Below are 21089 nucleotides of genomic sequence, written 5' to 3' on the forward strand. Positions count from 1 at the left end.
AGTTATTTTAGAACAAAACAACTTTTTTTAAAAGAGAGAGCTTAAGAAATACAAAAACAAATTGTAATATAGACTATTAGAACATATTTGACCTTGTTTAGATCCCAATTTAAACTAAAAAAAAGAATTAGATGATTGGGGAAACCTGGACACTATATTTTTGATTAAATTAAGTAAGTGTAATTTGCTTTTTTCACACATGATAATAGTATTGTTTATTTTAAAATCATTAACAAAAATATATACAATGATAACCTAAAGTTATCCTCTTATGCTGAAAATTGAAGGAAGGTGTTTTCTGAGAAATGCTGACATGGATTTGAACAATGCAGAACGTTAATCTGGCAGCCAGTTGATAGCTGAATTCAATTTGTAAAAAGCTGTATTAACCAAAAATTCTGTAAATAAATAAAAAAATTAATGGGGAAAAAATTAAAAGATCCTAGTCAGGTTTCTGGGACCTGGAATACCCATACATATTTTGTTGATCTCTGTGACCGCAAAGTTCTGGGATTCCTGAGGACGCCTGGTGTTTCATAAAGACAGACACAAGTTGCTTTTCTTACTCTTCACTGAACTCTTCCAAGCATGCTCCCATTTCTAATTGTCCTGTGTGAGTATGCACTGGTTTTATAAAATGTGTGACATTAAGAGTCCATTTTCATTTAGCCCTGCACAGTGGTATCATTTGGAGAAAGAATATTCTTTGTAAAGTGTAAGGGCTGAATCCCCAACGCGCCCGCTGTAATGCAGACCAGACACCAGTGCTCGGCAGCGCACACTTCACACCATCCTCGTGCTCGGGCGGACCACGTGCCCTCCAAGTACCGCCGCGCGTGCGCACTGCCGCCTCGCCGGCCTACGTGATGCGCCTCGGGGAGGCAATGGCGGCCGGCCGGGGCCGCGCCTTCTCCTCTCCTCGCTGGGGCGGCGCCGTCTCCGCCGGGCCAGCACCAGAAAACAGGTGCGTGACCGGCACGGAGCTGACGACCCCCAGGGCCGCGGTACAAACACGTCTCACTGCCTCGGACACTAGTTCACTCCGCGCCGCCGCGCGAAAAGCGGCCCCGACCTCCGGGGCGGCCGAATGAGGCGGGCCTCGCTCCGCCCCCGCACACTCCGATTGGCTCCAGGGCCGGGCCCGTCCCTCTTCGGCTCCCTTATTGGCGGAGCGGAGCCGCTGGGTGGGGCCGCGCCGGGGCGAAGACAACAAAGGGCGGCGGGCGGCCGGCGGCGGTGACCGAGTTTCCCGTTGCTTCTTCCCGCAGGTCACGCACCCCGGCCCTCGCCCACCCCGCTCCAGATGAAGTGTGAGCACTGCACGCGGAAGGTGGGCCCCGTGCGCTCCGGCTGCGGCCCGACGCGCCGTCCGGCAGGGGGTCGGGTCGGGGGTCGGCCCCCGGGTCGGGGGCTGCGGCTGAGTGAGGGCTCGGGGCGCCGGGGCTGCTCGCTGACCGGCCCTGGAGCGCTTGTCTTCAGAGCGGGCGGCTCGGCGAGCTTGGGCGGGGGCGCGCTGGCGCCGCCCGCCCGCCGTCCCGGACTCGCAGCTGCGAGGGCCTGGGCCTCCGCGTCGCTTCGCCGAGCGCCCCCGGGGGTCAGACCTGGGCGGTCACCGTGCAGCAGCCCGAGCGGCCGGCGGGCGGCTGCGCGAGGGCGGGGCGGCTCGGAGCTCGGAGCAGCCGGGGCGGGCCCGGACCGCGCGTGGCCGGGCGCGTGGGGCTGCTGCGTGCGTGTCGGGTTTCTCTGCGGGCGCCCTCCGGTTAGCGTTACCTTTGGGCGCTGCTGTCTCTCGAGCTGTCAGTGCGCTTGCCACCCGCTCGGGGTATCCCCGAAGCCGGGAACCGCAGAAAAGCAAACCAAGCTGTTACCCGCAGGGCAGTCACAGCGAGCACTGCTCTTGATGTGAACAATTGGTCGTGTTTTTGATGGGTTTTTATACTTCCTAAAAACGTAAGTGCTTATAGTAACGGAACAGTACAGAAGTGTAGGAAGGAAGCATAGGCTGGTCCTCTCCACCTGGGAGACCGTGTCACCTTGTTCCCATCCTGTGGTAACATGAAACCATACAGTGCAGCGGAGGGATTTTTTTTGTTTTGTTTGTTTTTCCAAAAATTGGGTCACATCCTATTATTCTATCAGTTGCCCCTTTTAAACCTAATATTGTATAAGAAATGCTTCTTGAGAGCATTTCATCTTCTTCTAGGTCATTGTATTGTAAGTATACAGGTGTCCAGGTAGTCGGGCACTAATTCACCGGTTGACAGAAGGCACATTGCTGCCAGTTTTCAGTTAACGTGAACGATACAGATACAGTGGTGTGTGTGTGTGTGTGTCCCTATGCATTCACAAGGACAGGCGCTTTTATTTCTTTAGGAAAGATTTCTAGACGTGAGGTTAATTGATCAGAGAGCATGCACATTTAAAAAAAAATTGAGTCACATTAAAACCTCTTTCATTTGTTCCTTTGCCTTTTCAAGGAATGTAGTAAAAAAACAAAAACCGATGACCAACAGAATGCATCAGTTGATGTTCCGAGTCCGGCGCAGGAGAATGGAGAGGCAAGTAGATTCTTCAGTTCTGTATCAGCCTGGAGTAAACAGTAGCTGCTGGTTTTCTCATCTTTGGGAACTCACGTGGCTGCACACATCATTGCTCTAAGAAAGAAAGATGTGAGGAATGAGTGGGCTAAAGCCGAGCCCCTGCCTGGAGGCAGAAAGGCTCCTCAGTCAGGTGCAGGCACCTGGACCGTCAGGGTGAGAGGGCTGTCTTCTCAGAGTACACCAACACAAACTGCGTTAGGAACAAAAGAAAATGCCATCCTTGGTCATTCATTAAAAGTGATGGTGTAATGTTTAAAGCTCCAATTCTGCTTTTAATGAAAAGTTCTATTCTATAAAAGGGTGGTCTAGGTAGGTAATTTACACAGTGATTCAGGTCTTACGGTTCTGTAAGTGTATTTTTCTAATGGTTTCTTCTCTCACTTCTGGAGTTTTTAAATCCTCCTTAGCTGGTAGTGCTGGCTTTTGAGGCACATACCCTGAGCTGGGCACCAGAGGAAGTGCTTTCTCCGTGCGATCTCATTTCACACTCAGAACCAGCACTTCAACTAAGCCCTACTGTTGTCCCATTTACAGAGAGAAGGATGCGATGGGGGTTGAGGTCACGTCATCCCCTAGGCAGTCCTGGTACCGGTTTTACAAGTAGAGAATTAGCAGCACGGGGAAGCAGGCACAGGTGTTCTCTTTAGGTTGGCAGTCCTGATGTGACTGTGTGACAGGTGTGGGTCCGGGTCCCTCTGTGTCCCCCACTGCTGTGCGACTAGAGGGCTTAGCGGGTGGCAGGGGCTGACAAACAGGCACTGAGGCACTAAGGCAGAAGAGGGCATAGAGTGCTTGGGCCTGCGACCTGGAGCAGTGGGCTGGGGCCTCCCCGCCCGCCCTCCGGCTGCATCACCTTAGATGGACAGCTTACCCTGAGAGCCCCAGTTTCCTTATCAGGGACATAGGGACTTAGGTTACTTCTCCCCACCCCCCAGGGCTGTGGTGACAGTGAGATAACATGTATACACAGCCTAAGTGGACGCCCCGCCAGCTCAGTGGGTGGACATCCTGTCCTGATGGGCAGGGAAGGGGCTACTGGACTCGGCCCCAGGGTGGTGAGGATTGGGGGTGGGACATGAGCCCACCAGGCACAGAGTGGTCTGGGGGAAAGCCGGTGGGAGCCATTGAGGCTGTCTGGACAAGGGGGACAGATCAGATGTGTTTGGGGGCAGGTGATGGAGGGCAACCTCAGCTGGTGGAGCACAGGGAGTATCGAAAAAAGCCACATGAAGGCAGACGGTAGTGGGGCCTGGGTGGGCCAGTCAGAGTGACAAAAGCAAGAGAGGGCGCAGCACATGGAACCGAGTGGTCTGAGCTTCGTGGGCCGAGTTCTTTGGGGTGCTGGTGTGGAGCTGGGAGGGAGGCTGGTTGGGGGAGGGGTGATACACAGGCTTCTGCAGAGCGCGTGTGTTGAGGACGCAGGCGGGGACAGAGGAGGCAGCGTGAGGCCTGGCCGGTGAACTTCTGCAGGAGGCTCTGTGCCGTGCGCAGGCAGGCTGCTGCGGGAGGTGCTGCTGGCGCGACGGTGCGGGGTCTGGGGGGGCACCTCTGCAGGGCAGTGGAGGCAGGATTCTCAGTGCTGCTCCACGTACCCATGAGGCACCTGCTGTGTGCCAGGCCACATGCTGCAGACCCTTGGCGCCGCAGCTCTGGACCCCCTGCCCCATTCTGTGCCACTACCACCTTAGAAGTGCATATTCAGGGGCCCGTCCAGACCCCGTGAGCGTGCGTCCGCAATGTAATGAGGTCCCAGGGCGAGCTGCACAGTGACGCTCAGGCAGGTGGGAGGAGGGTGGTGTCGGGAGGGGCCCACAGGAGGGGCCCACCCGGAGCCATCTGTTACCAAGTCATGTTTGAAGGAAAAATAAATGCACAGCTGTCAGGAGCTCGCAGTGACTTGTTGAAATGGCTCCAGTAGGCTTCACGATGTTTGCGTATTCATCCAGCAAACATTTATTGAGCTCCTTCAGTATGCAGGGACTCTTGGAGGTGCTGGGGAACCGCAGGGAACGAGTCCCGGTTCCTATCCCCAGAGCTTGCGTTTCATGGACGAGAGACAATACGTGAATGCCAGCTGAGCAGGGCCGTTCCAGCCGGTGTCTCTGAGTGCCCAAGAGGTGGGCTGGGCTCGTGAAGCATTTCCCGCAGGTGGAGACCCAGAGCCTCTGGGGCCAGTATGGCTGGAAGTGAAAGCCATGGGGAGCGACAGGGAAAGGGCCACCAGCTGTGTGGAGAGGCCCTCTGAGCAGAGGGGGATGGCTTGTGTCTTAGACCTTGGGTGTTTTAGCGCGCCTCAGGCTGCAGAGTGAGCGCCAGTCAGGAGAGATGAGGGGCCACAGGTGGGTGCCAAGGTTTGTAGTCTGGGCGAACAGCTAAGCGGACTGACTGTTACTGAGTGTCCACAGTTCAGGCCTGGGTGGCAAAGGGCTCTGTTGTACGTGGAGTGCCGGTGCCGGCAGGGAGCTTCCGTGGGCACCGTAGGGCTGGGGGAGCTCACCAGGCAGTGGGGGCTGGACCACAGCAGGAGTCCCCGAGGGACAGAGTAGGGGGTGTGGGGAGGAGGAGGGACGAGCTCCCAGGACAGAGGAGTGCAGGCTTCCTCCTGCCTGGTGACAGTGCTGGTCTGCTCCCGTGGTCACCTGTGAGACGCCCTGGAGTCACTGTGGGCTGCACCCAGGCCCTGTTTCCCTCTATCACCGGGAGTGCTGGGCCTGGCCCCGGTGTTGTCCAGGTGTGTCAGTGCTTGTGCTGTTACTCTCCCTGAAGAAGCACGTGATACAGAGCTCTTGTTGAGGAATCAGGCCAAAACAGCATCTTTCTTTCACAGAAGGGAGAATTCCACAAGTTGGCTGATGCCAAGATATTTCTGAGTGACTGCCTGGCGTGTGACAGCTGCGTGACTGAAGAGGAAGGAGTCCAGGTTTCCCAGCAGAACGCCAAGGACTTCTTCCGTGTTCTGAACCTTAATAAGGTATGGGGTCCGGGTGCTCGGCACCATAGCCTGGAGGAGGCGGGTGGGGGTCCGGGCTTCAGAAGTCTCTGCTGGGACATGGTGCACACAGATTGGCCCTGGCCCCGTGTCCCCTGCCATAGTCAGTCCTCTCCAGAGCCTCTCCCCATCAGAACAAAATCAAATGGCCCAGAGTCACTCTCCCTCACTGACTTGGGCAAGGGCTGTGGCCGTACCACCGACTAGGCTCCCCGGCTTGGGGGAGGCTGTGGCCGTGCGAGGTCACACAATGGTGGCGTTTCCGGCATCATGGGATGACACAGTGGCTGAGCTGATGTGGATAGGCCTCGGGGGCATTCTCAGAGGTGGGATTCTGTCCTGATGGGCTCCCCAGGCTGGGGCGAGGCTCTGCAGACCTCCAGAAAGCCCAGGGTCACTCGGCTTCTGGAAACGGCCCTCCTGACTGGAAGACAGGTGAGAGGAAAAGGAAGGAAAGATGAAGGCAGATGAACTGGCAGCACGCCCCTCGGTTTGCCCCGCTCCTACTACTGCTCACAGGAAGTGCCCCTGCCCACATGGCTGCGCAGGTGTCACGTGGAGCCCTTGTTGCTGTCCAGGCGATGCTGGGTGTGCAGAGTTTGGCAGAGTCAAGCAGGCTTCTCAGTGTTTGCCACCCATCCTGTGGCATGTCCCCGACAAGTCCCACGTTCACACAGAAATACGTGTGTTTCTGTTGTCAGCATTCATTGGGTCTGGATGTGCCCTCCCTGGTGGGCAGCAGGGCAGAATCTGAACCAGGAGATCCTCACCCTGTTGGCCATGTTCACCGTGTACACCTGTCCTACCTGCTCACTCTCGTCCTCTGGAACCACATGGTTTCGGTATTTTATGATGTGAAACAGTTATTACAGCTGAGGCCGTGGGACCCTCTGTGGGACCCCCGCAGACTTCAGACTCCGTGGGGTCGGCAGCGTCTGCCAGAGACCTTTAGAAGTGGCTGTCCCTTATGCTCCCACAGCGATAGATGAGAACACCGGGGCCCAGCTCTCTTGGTCACACCGATAGCAGGCTCACGTGCTTCCCGCTCTGGCGGTAGGAAAGATCTCACTTGCACGTTCTTGCTGATCAGTGAGCCTGAGGGTCGTGGACACATTTACTGACCATTTACGTTTTATGCTGAATGTTTATACTCTGTGTTAGCTCAAAATTGCATTCAGCTGCTAGCAACAAAACCCTGCCTCTAGGCACATGACAACTTGGAGGGTTGTGCTCTCCCGTGGGGACACCCAGAGGTGAGCTGGCCCCACAAGCCCCAGGAACTGCTGTGCTGCTCGGCGTCCTCAGCCTGCAGCCCGGGACCCCCGTTACACATGGCCCAGGTCCTTTCTGTCGCTCGTCTTCTGGTGTACGATGCCTCCTTCACACCTGAGTTGTCTCATTCCACGGAACTATGTACGTCAGTCTTCTCCCCATGGTGTTTAATTTGCATTTTAGAAGAAAACCTTTCTCACTGTGAAACATACGTATGGTTTACGTGTTTTATTTTTAGGTGCCCTGATACCTGGGCCCATGTTTCTGTTGATTTTCTTGGCTAATCTTACATTACCCTACGTTACTTGTAGGACTTTGACTGGAGTTGCATTGAATTTATAGGTTAGTGTGGGGGAAGTGGTTTTTCACCTATAGTCTTTTCATCTGTGGACGTGCTCTCTGTGTGACCGTCAGCGAAGGGCGACAATTTTCCCCATAAATGTTTGTATCAGGTTATTCCTCAGTTCTCTGTATCTGTAATTGGTTCTTGATGTGATTGGAGTTTCATTGTTGTTTTGTTACATATTACGTTTTATTCTGTTACCTTCTGCACAGTCAGTTATTATTGATGTGTTGAAAGCTGTTGATCTTCAGGGCTGTTTTGTAAACTTAATATGCTAATAGTTTCCTGGATTATCTTAGGTTTGTGGGTTTGTTGACTACAAATAATAAACTTTATCTCTTCCAACCCATATACCTCTTATACCTTTTTTTCAGATGATGTCGTTTAGGACCTTGGAATCACTCTCAAGTAACAGTGGTGATAGATAGCACTAACCTCTGGTTTCAGACTCCAGTGAAAATGCTTGTAAAACTTTATGATGAAATAGATGTTTGCAGAAACTTCTGGTAGATACACGTATCAGTCAGTATTTCAGCTCCAGATAATGGGTACCCACTCAAACTGGCATGAGTGACAAGGAAATGGTTATTTCATGAAACTGAAAGCTTAGAAGTAGGGGCGGTTCTGGGCTTGGCTGAGTCAGCCTCCCAGGGCTGTCGTCCAGGAGAAGCAGTTTCTTTTCTCTGCTCAGCCTGGCTCTGGGCACAGCTGATCCCCTCCTGGTCATAAACTGGCTCCCTCCTCAGAGCAAGTGACATTTGAGTGAGAATGAAGTGAGTGAACCCTGGAAATACCCTGGCAGGGCATCTGGCAGAGGGACAGGAAGCACTGGGTCAGGCTCCTTAAAACTGTGTTAAAATTTGCAACTAAACAACTTGGGCTTGAGGCCTTTTAGGGGACAGATCTCTGGGCACCGTTTCAGTGAGTGTATTTTTCACTGTTATGAGTCATTTCAGTTACATATGGGCCAATGTTGTAATTTATGTTTTTCCTTTAAAATTAATCATTTTCTTCCAGATATTTGCATTTTAATATGAAATTTTTATAAAAATTGACAGAATCTCTTGGGATGTCCTACTTTCTAACCCTAACTTTTTCCTCTTTTTTCTTTAGTTACACTTGCCAGTGTTTCTCTATTTACTAATCTTTTCATAGAACATCTGTCGTGTTCTGTTTGTTCTGGACTGTTTATTATAGTGTCTCTTTTCCATACCCTGTGTGACCCCACATATATGACATTCTTCTCTGTTTCTCCTAGAAATGTGACTCCTCACTGCACAAGGTGCTGGCCGTGTCAGTGTGTCCTCAGTCTCTGCCTTATTTTGCTGCTAAATTCAGCCTCAGTGTGACTGATGCGTCTAGAAGACTCTGTGGCTTCCTCAAAAGTCTTGGTGAGGCGCCCTCGCTATAACTACAACTGTGAATCTATAACTCGAGTTTGTATATGCCCTTCTTATTTCTCGAGTTCAGTTTTCAAGGGCACAGGCCAGGGAAGAACTTCCATGAGAGTTGAGGGCTGTAAGAGGACCCTGCCTGTGACCGTGGTAGATGCGTGTCATTTACCCGCTTGTTGTGCAGACAGGTGTTGTGTTACTGCCGGAATGGCCCCTTCGGGAGTGGCAAGTGACCATCTTTGCACAGGGTGGCCGGGGACGCGTGGGGGACTCCACGCCTGCTCGGCGGGGCATGGAGGGCGTTTATTTGATGGAGAATCCTGTCTGCAATGACCGATGTCTGGTTTCCTAGGAAGCTCGAGAGCAGAGCAGAAAGGGATGGGCTGTGTCCATTGTGTGAGGAGCGAAAGTTGGTCAGGTCTCGGCTGTGAATGAACACTGGGACGTGTCATCTGCTGGTAGCCTAGCACAGCCCCCTGCCCTTGGCGGACTTTTCTGGCCCCAGAGCGTCCTCGTACACGGCCACCAACAGGCAAGCTCAGAGAGGACACCTTGAGCCGTTGGCCAAATATGAATCTTGTTAGTCCTCAGTGGCCTGTTAGACACGTAAACCCATTGGGTTACTGATGAAACAGATGGCGAGGCAGCCGGCCTCACTGCCCCTGAGCTCGCTCGGTGCTCAGCGGCTTCCCATGGCGCAGCGTACTGCCAAGACTGAGGCGCAGTTACGATCCCATCTTAGCTTTCCCGAAGATCGAAGTTATTAGATGCTGTGCCATCTCAGGGAAGGGCCCAATTTTGACATTTTTGAAAATAAGTAGTTGGGTACTTTATACTAATAATGAGAAGGTATTCACAGACCAATTTCTAGGTGATGCTCTAAGATGATACTTAGAATATCGATTTTATTTCTTTTTAAGAATAACTAGCTGCTTTTAAGATTTAGACTGGCTGCAAATATGAAAATTATTTGCTTAAAGAATTTTAGTGTAATTATTGAAAGTAAATTCTTATTCCTTGGGTTTATTTGCCAACTTTAAGAACATTTATTAAGAAAAAGATAGCTTGTTAAAAATCAACATAAAATTAAGACCATCATAAAGATAGGCTTAATCAGTTTACTCATTTATTTTAAAGATGTCAGAGACCATTACAGACTGGAATTTAGTTTAACCAGTGAATTGAAAGGAAATGCTGCTGGTCCCGGATAATACTCCATTAGAGTGGCACCTCGGTTTTCAAACGTCTCCGTTGAAGAACATTTTGGTTTACGTACGCCGTAAATTTTATGCATCTATGGTATCATGCTAAATTTTCAGTTTTAGGGGTTGACTTTAAAGGCCTGGAACGGATTAATCCATTTTGCATTACTTTCTATGTGGAAACCGTGCCTCTGTTTTCGAACATTTCATAAATCGAACGGTCTTCCGGAACGGATCACGTTAGAAAACCGAGGTAACACTGTAATTTATATGGGGAGCACGGTACGGTGTTTACATAAATATAGGTGGAGAGAAAGAGAGAGAGCAGAGGAGAGAACATACCTATTTTATTGCGGAAAATATGTGCTATTGATTTAAAAAAAGTGCACAGCCCTGTACGTCCACAGTAGTGATGGAAATGAGAGCCGAGGGTGACTGCTCACTAGGGTGACTGCTAGCTCAGGAGGTGACCCTGGCTCAGGAGGGTGACAGCTCAGGAGGTGACACAGGCTCAGGAGGTGACACAGGCTCAGGAGGCTGCCTGCAGAACCTGTTCTCTCAGTTGGTCTCTCAGGGGACAGGCCCTGGGCAGCGATGTGAAGCTGAGCCCCCCTCCCCTACAGGGGTGCACTATGTGTTCGACACAACGATAGCTGCGGACTTCAGCATCCTGGAAAGCCAGAGAGAATTCGTGCGTCGGTACCACCAGCACAGTGAGGAGCAGCCCGCATTACCCATGCTGACCTCCGCCTGTCCTGGTGAGTGCCCGGGCCAGCCGCAGTGGCTCCACCCGTCTGAAGCACCCTTTACACAGGCTGCCTGGGGGCGGGCTGCGCAGTGGGTGAGCTCAGAGGTCAGTAGGCCCAGCCCACTTGGCCTCCTAGACCAGGGGGAGGGGTTTGGGCCTCGTGCACAATTTCATGTCACTCAACATACTCATTAGTTCTGGGTGGTTTGACTGGGGGGTGCGGGTGGGGTCGGGGGAGACCTAACAACTGAGTGTTAGTGTCTGCATTTATCCGTATTTCTAAAGTTTCTGAGGCAAACATTATGTATTAGGAAAAGTAAACCTATTTTCTCTCAAAAGTATGACATTTCAGACAGCCAAATGATTATAGATGATATGGCGAACACGCACCTATTCTTTGCCAGCTTAAGTAAAAATTATGGAATAAAAAGATTGGTTTACGTTGAAACTGAGGTTCTATCTGGCAGCACTTTTTAAACCAGTCTAATTGGTATTAGTGTAGAGTCTGGTTCCTGAGGTACAGACATAACTTATCACAGGCTTTTTAGTTCTGGAAAAGTAGAAATTTTGGAACGAGACAATGCATAGGGAAGAAGGAAGAAAGTGCTGTACTGGTCAACGACGTTTAGTGACAATTTATTTCTAAAAACATGAGCTCTGTGAGAGCAAAGGAAAGCAGCTCTGTCGAAGCTAATTGTGGGCTACACAAGTTTTAGATTTTCTTCATGTTTCTATCCTCACTTTATCCTCTCAGGGTTCTAGATTTCTCTAGCATTTTATGTCACCGGTCGATCATGAGGTGTATGCTCTATTAATGTAGAATGTTTATACTACGGTTGCGTAGAACTTGGAAATACTTCCCACCCCCTGAGAAAACCATGAAGATGAGATGGGCCGTCCGTGCAAGAGGCCGCATGGTTCGTGCACGGGCTGAGCTGTGTCGTTCACCATGGGATGTGCTCCACTTCACTGGGGCTTGTCCCCGGTGCCTGGTTTGTCCTAGGAAAGTGACTCAGGGATGCTCCCGGGTCTCCCAGGCATCGGGACCAATTTCTGTGTCCGAGGCCTCAGTGTGGCCCATGGCTCAGAGCAAACGCTGCTGCCTGTGGTATCCACCCCTGCAGTGCGTCACTGCAGGTGTCGTGCAGGTGTGCAGGGCTCGGGAATCACCCGGCTCGCAGGCACCTTCCAAGGTCTCTGGTGTCTATGTGGGCCCCAGCCCGGGTCTCATGCTCTCCTTGTGGGGCCCGTCACTCAGTGCCGTGTGCAGCTGGTCATTGTGGCTTGGTCCCACCCAGCCAAGGAGGAAGCAGTGTGAGCTGCCCAGAATTGGCCTGTGCCCCTAGGGCAGCAGGATGTGTTGGAAAGCCCGTGCCTTCTGACACCAAAGCAGATTGTCTGTGGACCCTCTTGGGGGAGGCCCTGCTGGGGCAGAGCCTAGGAGGACGCCTCCCCTGCTGGCGAGGCAGGAACCCTGGGCCACCAGCAGCCAGTTCATTCCCTCATTCCCACAGGACCCAGGGAGCCCTCTGCGCCCCTCCCCCCCAGTGACTGAGCGAGTGAGCATGGTGCTGCTGGGAGCCCCGTCCGTCCCAAAGCTCCCGCCTCCTTCAGCCCCTTTGCCTGCTGTGTGCCAGCCACTCCCGCCTCACCAGCCTGATCTTTGCTGCATTCGGTCGTCTCATTGAGCTGTGCAGGGCTATTTACTTACAGGTTTGGGGCCTATAGAATATCCTGCATTCTCCTCTCAGAGCTCTAGTACCTCAGCGTGTCAAAACTAACCGTTCAGGTACGCCCCTCTCAAATTCAGGGAGGTGGGGTGAGATCTGGTTCAAAACTAACTTTGTCTATAATTTGGCGTTGTCATTTTTGCCTCCCTGACAACTTAAGGAACCTAAAGCAGCACCAAGGTCAGGTGACGTGACCTGGTAGGTAGAACCGGACTGTGGCGGGCGAGCCTGTGTTGGCTTCCCCACACGCCAAGTCCAGGCTGGGACTGGGCCACACCGATGCGATGCCCCTGCCGGCTGCCCCTTGGCCCAGCAGAGGAAGGGGGCGTTTGAGCTGCTCAGCCTGGAGGGGCCTTGTGAGACCCCGCGGTTTGAGTGCTCATGGGCAGAATTGCGGGAAGTTGGCTCTCTGACCCCAGCAGAGTATCTGGAGAGTGGCTGGCTGCGTGCTGGTCCACTGCTCTGAGCACATTACCCTCTCGTGCCCTCGGAGATGGTCACTGAGAAGGGGGTGGCTCTCAGCATGACCGTGCTGCCATGCAGCTCGCAGCGGGGACTCCAGGTGGCGTCTCTGCCCCCTGCCCTGCTCAGTCATGAGGTGCTGATCACAGGTGTCCCTGGGAAGGCGCTAGCCCGTCTGGCTTCAGGTGCCAGGCGCTGTGGGCCATGGGTCCTGGTCTCTCCCCCGCACCCCTGCTCAGCCTGTTCCCCTCAGGCCCGGCTTCTCTGAGGGCCCCGGCTCGTGTCTCCTGGAGTTTGGCCTGATCTTGTGTGGTGGCCCAGGCCTTGGAAGCCTTCCCAGCACATAGCAAGCATGCCCACAGCACAGATGCCATCTGCCTGATAGCTGCGTCTGGGGCTGCTGGCAGCTGGGCTGAGACCAGGGTGGGCGGGACCCTGCAAGGCCAGCCCCGAGGCTATAATGCCTGGGCCAACGGCGCTGTTGTTCGCGGTAGTTGTTCTTTAAGGTAAGCTGGTGCACACACACATGCAGAGTTGGGGACGAGGAGAGCCCCACTCCAGTGCACTTCATAGGGGCTTCTGTGGGTCACCATGGCTGTTTCCTGAGTGCGCTCAGGCCTGCATGCAGGTCACAGCATGGTGTGAGAGTTTGTTCAGGGATTGTCGAGTCTGGTGCCTGCAGCTCTTCCCCAGCAGGGGAATGGGCAGTCGGTTGCCCCAGGGTTCTGCCCACACCCCTTGGTGTACACGCCCATCTGCAGGGTCAGCAGGTGTCCCGAGATGCCCTCACCAGACCAGGCCCAGCGGGAGAAGGGAGTGGCCTGTTGGTCTGCTGACCTCTGACCTGTGCCTACCCTTGGCACCCACAGCAGCAGCAGTGTGCCCAGGGGGCATGGCTATGGGAATAAGTTCGCAGCTGGTGGGGTGGAGCTGGAACCAGGCAGGCTGGGCCTCTGCCTTGGAGCCAACCCTTTGGGAGCTTTCCCCTGTCTTTTGGGGGACCAGCTGTCCTGGCTCTCCCTCACACTCTGTCCTTTGGTCTGGGGCTCACAGAGGCGCCTGTGCCCAGCACCCTGCAGGCTGGGAACATGTCCCTGGGATTCCCACGGCCCCAGCTGCTGAGGTGGCAACAGCTTCGGGGAGGGGTCTGTTGACCGTTGTGGCGAGCTAAGGAAGAGGTGTCCCAGCTTCCGCCGGGGGGATGGGGTCTCAGGAGCTCTGAATCCCTGGGGTGTGATGGGAAGCAGGAGGAAGCAGCCCTGAGGAGCTGACACGACCCGTTCTGTCCGCAGGCTGGGTCCGGTACGCTGAGCGGGTGCTGGGTCACCCCATCACCCCCCACCTCTGCACTGCCAAGTCTCCCCAGCAGATCATGGGCTCTCTGGTGAAGGATTACTTCGCCAGACGGCAGGTGAGCCAACCTCTTCCCGGAGAGCGGCATGGGTCAGGGCCCTGGCTTCCACGTGGGGGCCGGCTGGTGCTGGGAGCTGAGGGCGAGCGGGGCTGCGGGCTCCCATTGGGCACAGCCGGGCGCTCTCAGCCCCAGGCCAAGTGGAAACAGTGCCCACCCTGCTCCTGGGCCTCGCCCGGAGAAGCACACACCAAGGAGGTCCCGTGTGGCCACCGCCCTGGCCTTTCTGCAGACCGCAGTGAGCAGATGTCTGCTGGCCTTGGCCACATCCATCCTGACACCACGGGAACTCCCACCGGACTCCGGAGGCCCTACCTTGCCCTTCGAGTTCTTCCCAGGGCCCTTGGCTGCCCAGGGTCCCCTACCACCACTAGGTGTGGCACCCTGTCTTCAGCTGGTCACTGTACTGTCCCCTTCCCTCTCCCAGCCCCAACTCAGACCACCGGCTTGCAAAACGGGGCTGCCTCCGGGGACTGGAAGTAGCAAGGCCTGGTCTTCCCGGAGCTCCCTGGCGCCTCAGTGCAACCCACAACATGGCCCTCCTCCTGGGTCTTTGGGAGCTTCCCACGTGTCGTCCTCAGTCAGATGACAGTTTCCTCAGGGAGCAAACGTCGTCGGGCACTGTGGGAACTGGAGAGACTGGACAGCAGGCGTGTTTCAGTCTCCTGAAGTCTGCTTAAAGCCACACAGTCCTGGCAGCTTTGTTCAGCGATAGGGAGTGTTTCCTTTCTACCTGATCTGTTTGTAAAATCACCAGTTATAAATGTGATATCCGTGTGTGTGTTCAATTTGGGGGACAGGAAAATGAGGTGTAGGATTTCTACCTCGGCTTGCCCCACCCCCACTGTTCCCAGGAGCTCAGGAGTGTCTCATCCTAAATGCTGCCCGTCAGTCCTGCAGTCCTGCTGAGGGGTCGCCGGGCACGCTTTCTGGAGCCTTGCGACGAGGGAAGGACGTCCTTCTCGGGCTCTGCCCCGGCCTCAGTAGGCCTTTCCTCCCAGGCCTCGCCTCGAAATTCACTTGGCAGCTACTGGCTCCTGGTGGCGTTGCCACCAAATTCTGGCCCAGCCGTGGGCACAGGGTGGGACAGCTCAGGCAGGTGTCCCTTAGGAAGTGTCTGGAAAGTCAGGGTGTTCAGTAATAGTCCAGCAGTGGCTTATTCTGCCATGTTTGGTCACCGTGCACACAGTTCAGGGGAAACGGGCTCAGCTTCCCAAGCTCTCCCTGCAAGTCCCCAGGCCGCTGAGAGTACGACAGCACCCTGTGGGCCTGGTGCCGCGCTCGGTGGGGCGAGGGGGGTGATGGGAGTGAGGCAGGAACTTGGCCTGTGGAAGACCGGGCTCAGACCAGGGCCGCCCGGCTCCCAGAAGGCAGCGGGGCTGGTGGCCTTGGGCGAGCTCTGGGCAGAAGTGGTGAGTGGCCTCCTCACGCTGCACAGCCCTGAACTCGGGCTCGCTCTTCTCCACAGAACCTGTCCCCAGACAAAATTTTCCATGTCATTGTGGCCCCTTGCTATGACAAGAAGCTGGAGGCCCTTCGAGAAGATTTTCCCACAACTTTGCATAGTTCCCGGGGTGCTGACTGCGTGTTGACCTCAGGTGAGAGGGGGTGGAGCCAGGGCAACCTTCAGGGGCAGTGACCCTCCACGGGTCCCTGACACGGAGCTCCAGCCCGTGGACGCCCAGGACAGGCTTCTGCTGTGTGGGCTGCTATGGGGTCGAGACTGGCAGGGCGAGTGGGGCAGAGGGGGGGCCGCAGGCCACCTGCTGTGGACAGTGGGTTTTAGGGGAACCATGCCCTGGCCTCTCTTCCTGGGAACAGAGATGGTGTGTTCAGTCACCTGACACACACCTGGCGCCACCAGTGGCTGGTTTAGGTTCCCGTTTGCTCTCAGGTTCCTCAGGGACCTGCGTGTGAGGGGAGCCGGCGTGTTCTGGCATCGGCGGTCTCATTGCAGAGACAGGGCGTCATGTAAATGCTGCCAGTGTGTTTTCAGTCATCCTGTGGTGACATGAGGCCACCACAAAGTCTTCCAGGAAACAACACATGGCGGGTTTGTTTGCCACAGTCCTTCGTTTCAAGGGCACAAAGAGGAACTAAGAGTCTTCTCTGAGGTTTTAGTCACATTTTCCATTCTGTTAGTGTTACTTTGTCCTTGAGATGGCTCCTTGTTGTGTGAGGGACAGCATCCAGGGTCACCTTGACTTAGAATTTGCTGTGAGGAAGAAAAGAACGTGGACACAGGTAAGGGGCAAGTGTGAGGTTCCGCCTGCGCCGGCTGCGTCCTCTCAGCGCCTCCTGCCTCTCCTTCATCTGTAGGTGAAATCGTGCAGATAATGGAGCAAAGTGACCTGTCGGTGACAGACGCTGCTGTGGACACTCTGTAAGTGGCTTTTGCAGGGAGGACCACCTTGGGGGTGGGCCTCCTGTGTGATCTCTGGTGTCACATGGCCCAGGGCCTCCCTGCTTTACGTGCTGTGCTGAGATGTGGGTGCAGGTGGCACCTGACCTGGGGTGCCACTTCCCATGTCACCGCACTGCCCCACTGCAACCTTGGCCATCATCCTGGCTCTTGAATCGAATGTGGGCAGTCCTTGGTGTGGGATGCCATTCTCTGAGGCTGCAGGGCGTCGGGTGTCCCTGGTCTGGGGCGGGGCCACCCATTTATCACCTGCACCGCCGTCCCAGACGCCATCTGTTCCGACGTTTGCGTCTAAACCTGCTCCAGGTGTGGCTACCCCCGGGTGACAGATTCCTTGAGTCCCTGGGCCCTGAGAGTGGCAGGCTGGGCTCCTGCTGTCGGTGGTGATACTAGCTGACACTGGTGCCCCTGCATGTGGGGCACGCATGGGCCACTCAACGGGTCCTCTGATGGTGGCGCGGGGACTGTTTGTGGCCCTTTTATGGATGGCTGGACTGAGCTTTATAGAATTTTAGCCACCCGAGGGCCCGTGGCCACAGCCTGTGCTGAGCCAGCTGACCGCACGGCCCATCCTGACCGGGGCTCAGGCCAGCGTGTTCTCAAGTCACCCTCAGAGTCCCAGTCTCCGTATCCTGAGGGACACACCCTGGCACATGTGCGGCTGAAAAGTGACTCCCTGAGGAGTCTGAACATCCCCCACCCCCCACTTCAGACTCGGATGCAAACAGGTTTCATGCTGCTCATCAAAATGCAGTAAAGTGGGACGTGCCCAGAGCTGAGATATTTGGAGAGGATTTCATCTTGCCGTGGCGGCCTGGCATCATAAAACTCGGGCACTGATCTAACTGTCGCTGTCGCTCTGTCTGCCTGTTGAGGTTCGGAGACCCGGAGGAGGGGGAGCTGAGACGGCATGACGGGGCCAGCTCCGACGGGTACCTGGCACACGTGTTCCGGCATGCGGCCAAAGAGCTGTTCAACGAGGACGTGGGCGAGGTCACCTATCGTGCCCTGAGGTGCGCAGGGGCGGCCGCAGGCTGCGTATGTGCTCAGTGCTGCCTTGGGACAGTCCCCAAGGCCAGCGTGTGCACGCCGGGGGGTGTCCTATTTACAGGGCTCACACCACTCAAGATCCAAAGGCCTTGTTTGTGTTTGTTCACAGACTTCCGAACTTAGATTGGAAATGCTCCTCAAGCCACAGGAGGACGTGACAGCTCAGCCCATGTATTCGTTTTGCAGGAACAAAGACTTCCAGGAAGTTACCCTTGAGAGGGACGGGGAGGTTCTGCTCCGCTTCGCGGCTGCGTACGGCTTTCGGAACATCCAGAACATGGTCCTGAAGCTGAAGAAGGGCAGGTTCCCGTACCACTTTGTGGAGGTCCTCGCCTGCGCCGGGGGTAAGGCTGGGTCCCTGGGGCTCGCTCAGCGCCCATGGCTTTGAGGGAGTATGCACGCTGCCCCAGTGGCTGTGACGTGATGGTGCCTCTCCTTCCTGCACACCCACCTAGTGAGGAAAGAGCGGGTACTCAGATGTCACCTTGGGAAGCCCCTGGCGGGGAGGAGTTGAGGACAGGAGGTGGCTGGTGAGATGGCTGAGGGGTCCCAGGAGGCCTGCAGCCCCATGGGATGGGGGCTGGGCCGGTCTCACCTGTACCCTGGAGTTAGAGCTTCGGCTGGGGGAGCAGGGGGCTGAGGATCTGAGGGGAGGCGCAGACCACTCACGGGGAGTGTGCAGAGTTCCCTGCCTCGGCCAAGTGTCTTTTTGAGATTTGAGGTCAAAAGTGGTAACTGTTGGGTGCTGTCAGGGGAGCACCCAAGTGGAGAGAGGCTTGGCCAAGGGGAAATTGGCTGCAGATTCTTCTAAGTTGATTTTTATCCTGTAAATCCTGACATCATCTCACACATTTGAAAACACGTAGCATCCATATGTGGACATGGGAGGGATTTCTGTTCAGGCCGCAGCATTTGGTGTGGGCTCCTGGGTCCCTGTCTCCTCCCAGGTGCAGCCCTGGTAGGACCAGTGCAGTGAGGCATTAAGCAGACCCTCTGGAGATGGTGGCTTGTTAACAGTTTCTGTGCTCTCCTGGTTTCAATACATTTCAAGGGAAACTGGAAACCCAGATTTGCGTACACAGCCACCCAAATTTAAAAGGTTAGCGAGTTATTTCGGTTCTGCGTAGACACGTGTCATGAGCAGCTTCAGGGAACAGGAAACAGGAAGGGTTCCCAAGGCCTCGTGGGGACACGTGTCCAGGGCCGAGCTCGAGCTCTGGCCATCATTTCTCTCCTGCCCAGAGCCGTCTGTCCTTTGAGACGGAAGGGGGAGAACGCGCTCCCTGCCTGTGTTTCAGGGTGTTTGAGCGGCAGAGGCCAGGCCCAGGCAGAGGACGGGCGCACGGACAAGGCCCTGCTGCGGCAGATGGAAGGCATCTACGCCCACATCCCGGTGCGGCCTGCAGAGACCAGTGCACATGTGCAGGCGCTGTACCAGGAGTGGCTGGGTGGGGCTGATTCCCCCCGGGCCCAGGAGACCCTGCACACAGCTTACGGGGACCCGGGGCACCCCGCCCACAGCCGAGACATCAAGTGGTAACAGCCGGTACAGACGGTGCTCAAGGGGGGGGGTGCAGAGACTCGGAAGAAAGCTCAGCTTTTCTTTCATGACTTTGGTTTCCAGAATTCCCTGCCCCCACCTGTTGACGGCTCCCTCGCTCTGATGTGGCGCTGTCTTCGTAATGTGTGCAATTGGAGTATTTTGTCGTGTGAGAAACATCGCCCCAGTTTACGTATCCTTTTATCCTAAAACGGAAAAATCCCAAAGAACAGGAATGAAGACAGATTCTGTCTCTTAGCCTTGAAAAGATCCCCAAGTGGCCCGCACAGACCTGAGAGGTGCGTCCGCGTGCCTGAGGCCGATGGACACCAGCACGGCAGGTGGGGGCGGGCAGGTTGCGGCTGTGTTCCTGGGTCGCCTAGTTTGGCTCCTGGTTTTAGTCACATATGTTACTCTTGAAAATGGTTTTGCCACAACATGAATAAACTGCCACCTTTTGGAATCGGGGGCTCCTACACAAATCTGAATTTCTGGCTTTTCTTAAAAAGAATCTTAAGTTCTGGCAGCGCTGGGCCACGTACCTTCTGGGGCCAGACCGTCTCCCTGTGGGCTCTGTGGGCACCGGCGCCAGGGGTCCCCCCTCGTGCACTTTTCCGTTGAGTCTTTAAGCTATACTCACCTTGAGGTGGGGGAGGCCTGACAGCCTGCCCAAGCTCCTCCCTGCGACCCCTCACATGGGACCCCTCACCCTGCACCCATTGCTCGTGGGGCTTGCCTTAAATGAGGGGGAGACAGCATTTCACCCACAAACAATTCAACAGAAAGTGCTGGCAAAAAGGCACCTACCGGACCCGGGACCCCATCCTCATCAGGGCCCTTCCCGTGACATGAGATGCTTGTGACAGCCCTGGGTGCTTCTCGTAAGGGGTGTGTGCACAGTGACGACACCCTCCTGACCCTCACACAGGGAATCCTTGGCATGTTAGGTGCCTTCACCTGGTTGTCTACCATGCACCTGCCCACAATTGGGCTTCGTAACTGGACTTGTGCGAGCGCACGTTTTGGCGTCAGTTGCTTACAGTCCGCTTTCCACTCTCTGGTGACGGATACGGAACAAATACCGAGCGTGTCTGAGATGAGTCGCATCAGCCAGAGGCCGCTCTCCCCAGCCCGGGGTCGGCATGTGCTCAGATGGGCCCCCGTCACCCGTCATGTGCTGTACCTTCCCTTGCCACACCCATGCCACCAGCTGGCCCACAGCCGGAGCGCGTCCTTCCCTGTCACCGTTAGCAGGTAACACCCTCACACATGCAGGTTCTACCGAGATGTGAACTCAGATACATGGATTCAGAGTCCAGGGCGCTGACCATTACACCATGGAACCATCTGCTGACGGGCCTGTGTGTTTTCCTGGGGACATGGACATGGATGCGAGGGTTCAAAGGTTGAGTGGGTTCTGCTGCCTGTGGACCCAGAAGCCAGAGGTTGTGACAGACAAAAAGGGGCCCTTGTACCAGCAGGTGATTCGGTGCATGGACCTCCTGGTTACGGGCCCAGCACACTCCCGCGGAGCCACTCTGTTCCTTGTGGCCTCAGCTGCCTGACTCTGACAGTGACAGGTCTGCTGCTCTCTCCTGATGTACAGTCCCTGCAGACCGGAGGGGAGGGGGAGTGGGTTCCTGCCGGGGACGATGGGGGCACAGCATGTGCTGTTTCTTCCATACAAAACTGCTTAAAATTAATGTGTTAAGAAACCTTGCTGTTCAGCTTTATAATTTGAAAAGCATAAAACTGTTCCCCCAAGGACATTCTAGATATAAATCCTTTGGGGGGGGTGTGAATCTTTGAATTTGTTTTGAAACTTTACATGTAAAAAGTGTCCATGGAACTTGCTGTTGCAGGTAGTAAGGTATCTCCTCTCTCAAACCAACAAGCACTGGGAGAAACAGACAAACTTTATCAGCC

The 21089-nt window shown here is 55.0% G+C and overlaps 1 protein-coding gene across 2 annotated transcripts; it reads left to right on the forward strand.

The window, feature by feature from the left end:
- Window positions 1-874: 874 nt before the first annotated feature.
- On the forward strand, window positions 875-19645 carry NARF (nuclear prelamin A recognition factor). 2 transcript variants are annotated; one of them, XM_081030077.1, is made up of 13 exons: window positions 875-964; window positions 1269-1330; window positions 2478-2558; window positions 5428-5571; window positions 8463-8595; window positions 10424-10558; window positions 14033-14151; window positions 15620-15749; window positions 16471-16534; window positions 17449-17586; window positions 17810-17967; window positions 18922-19169; window positions 19248-19645. In XM_081030077.1, exons 2-12 carry the CDS (start codon window positions 1304-1306, stop codon window positions 19161-19163), a joined length of 1371 nt encoding a protein of 456 aa, XP_080886203.1. In that variant the 5' UTR covers window positions 875-964; window positions 1269-1303; the 3' UTR covers window positions 19164-19169; window positions 19248-19645. The 2 variants fall into 2 exon arrangements, with proteins under 2 accessions (XP_080886203.1, XP_080886204.1); XM_081030078.1 differs by having other exon boundaries at window positions 18922-19159.
- Window positions 19646-21089: the final 1444 nt, after the last annotated feature.

Source organism: Rhinolophus hipposideros (assembly GCF_964194185.1).
Source record: "Rhinolophus hipposideros genome assembly, chromosome: 20".
Lineage (NCBI taxonomy): Eukaryota > Metazoa > Chordata > Mammalia > Chiroptera > Rhinolophidae > Rhinolophus > Rhinolophus hipposideros.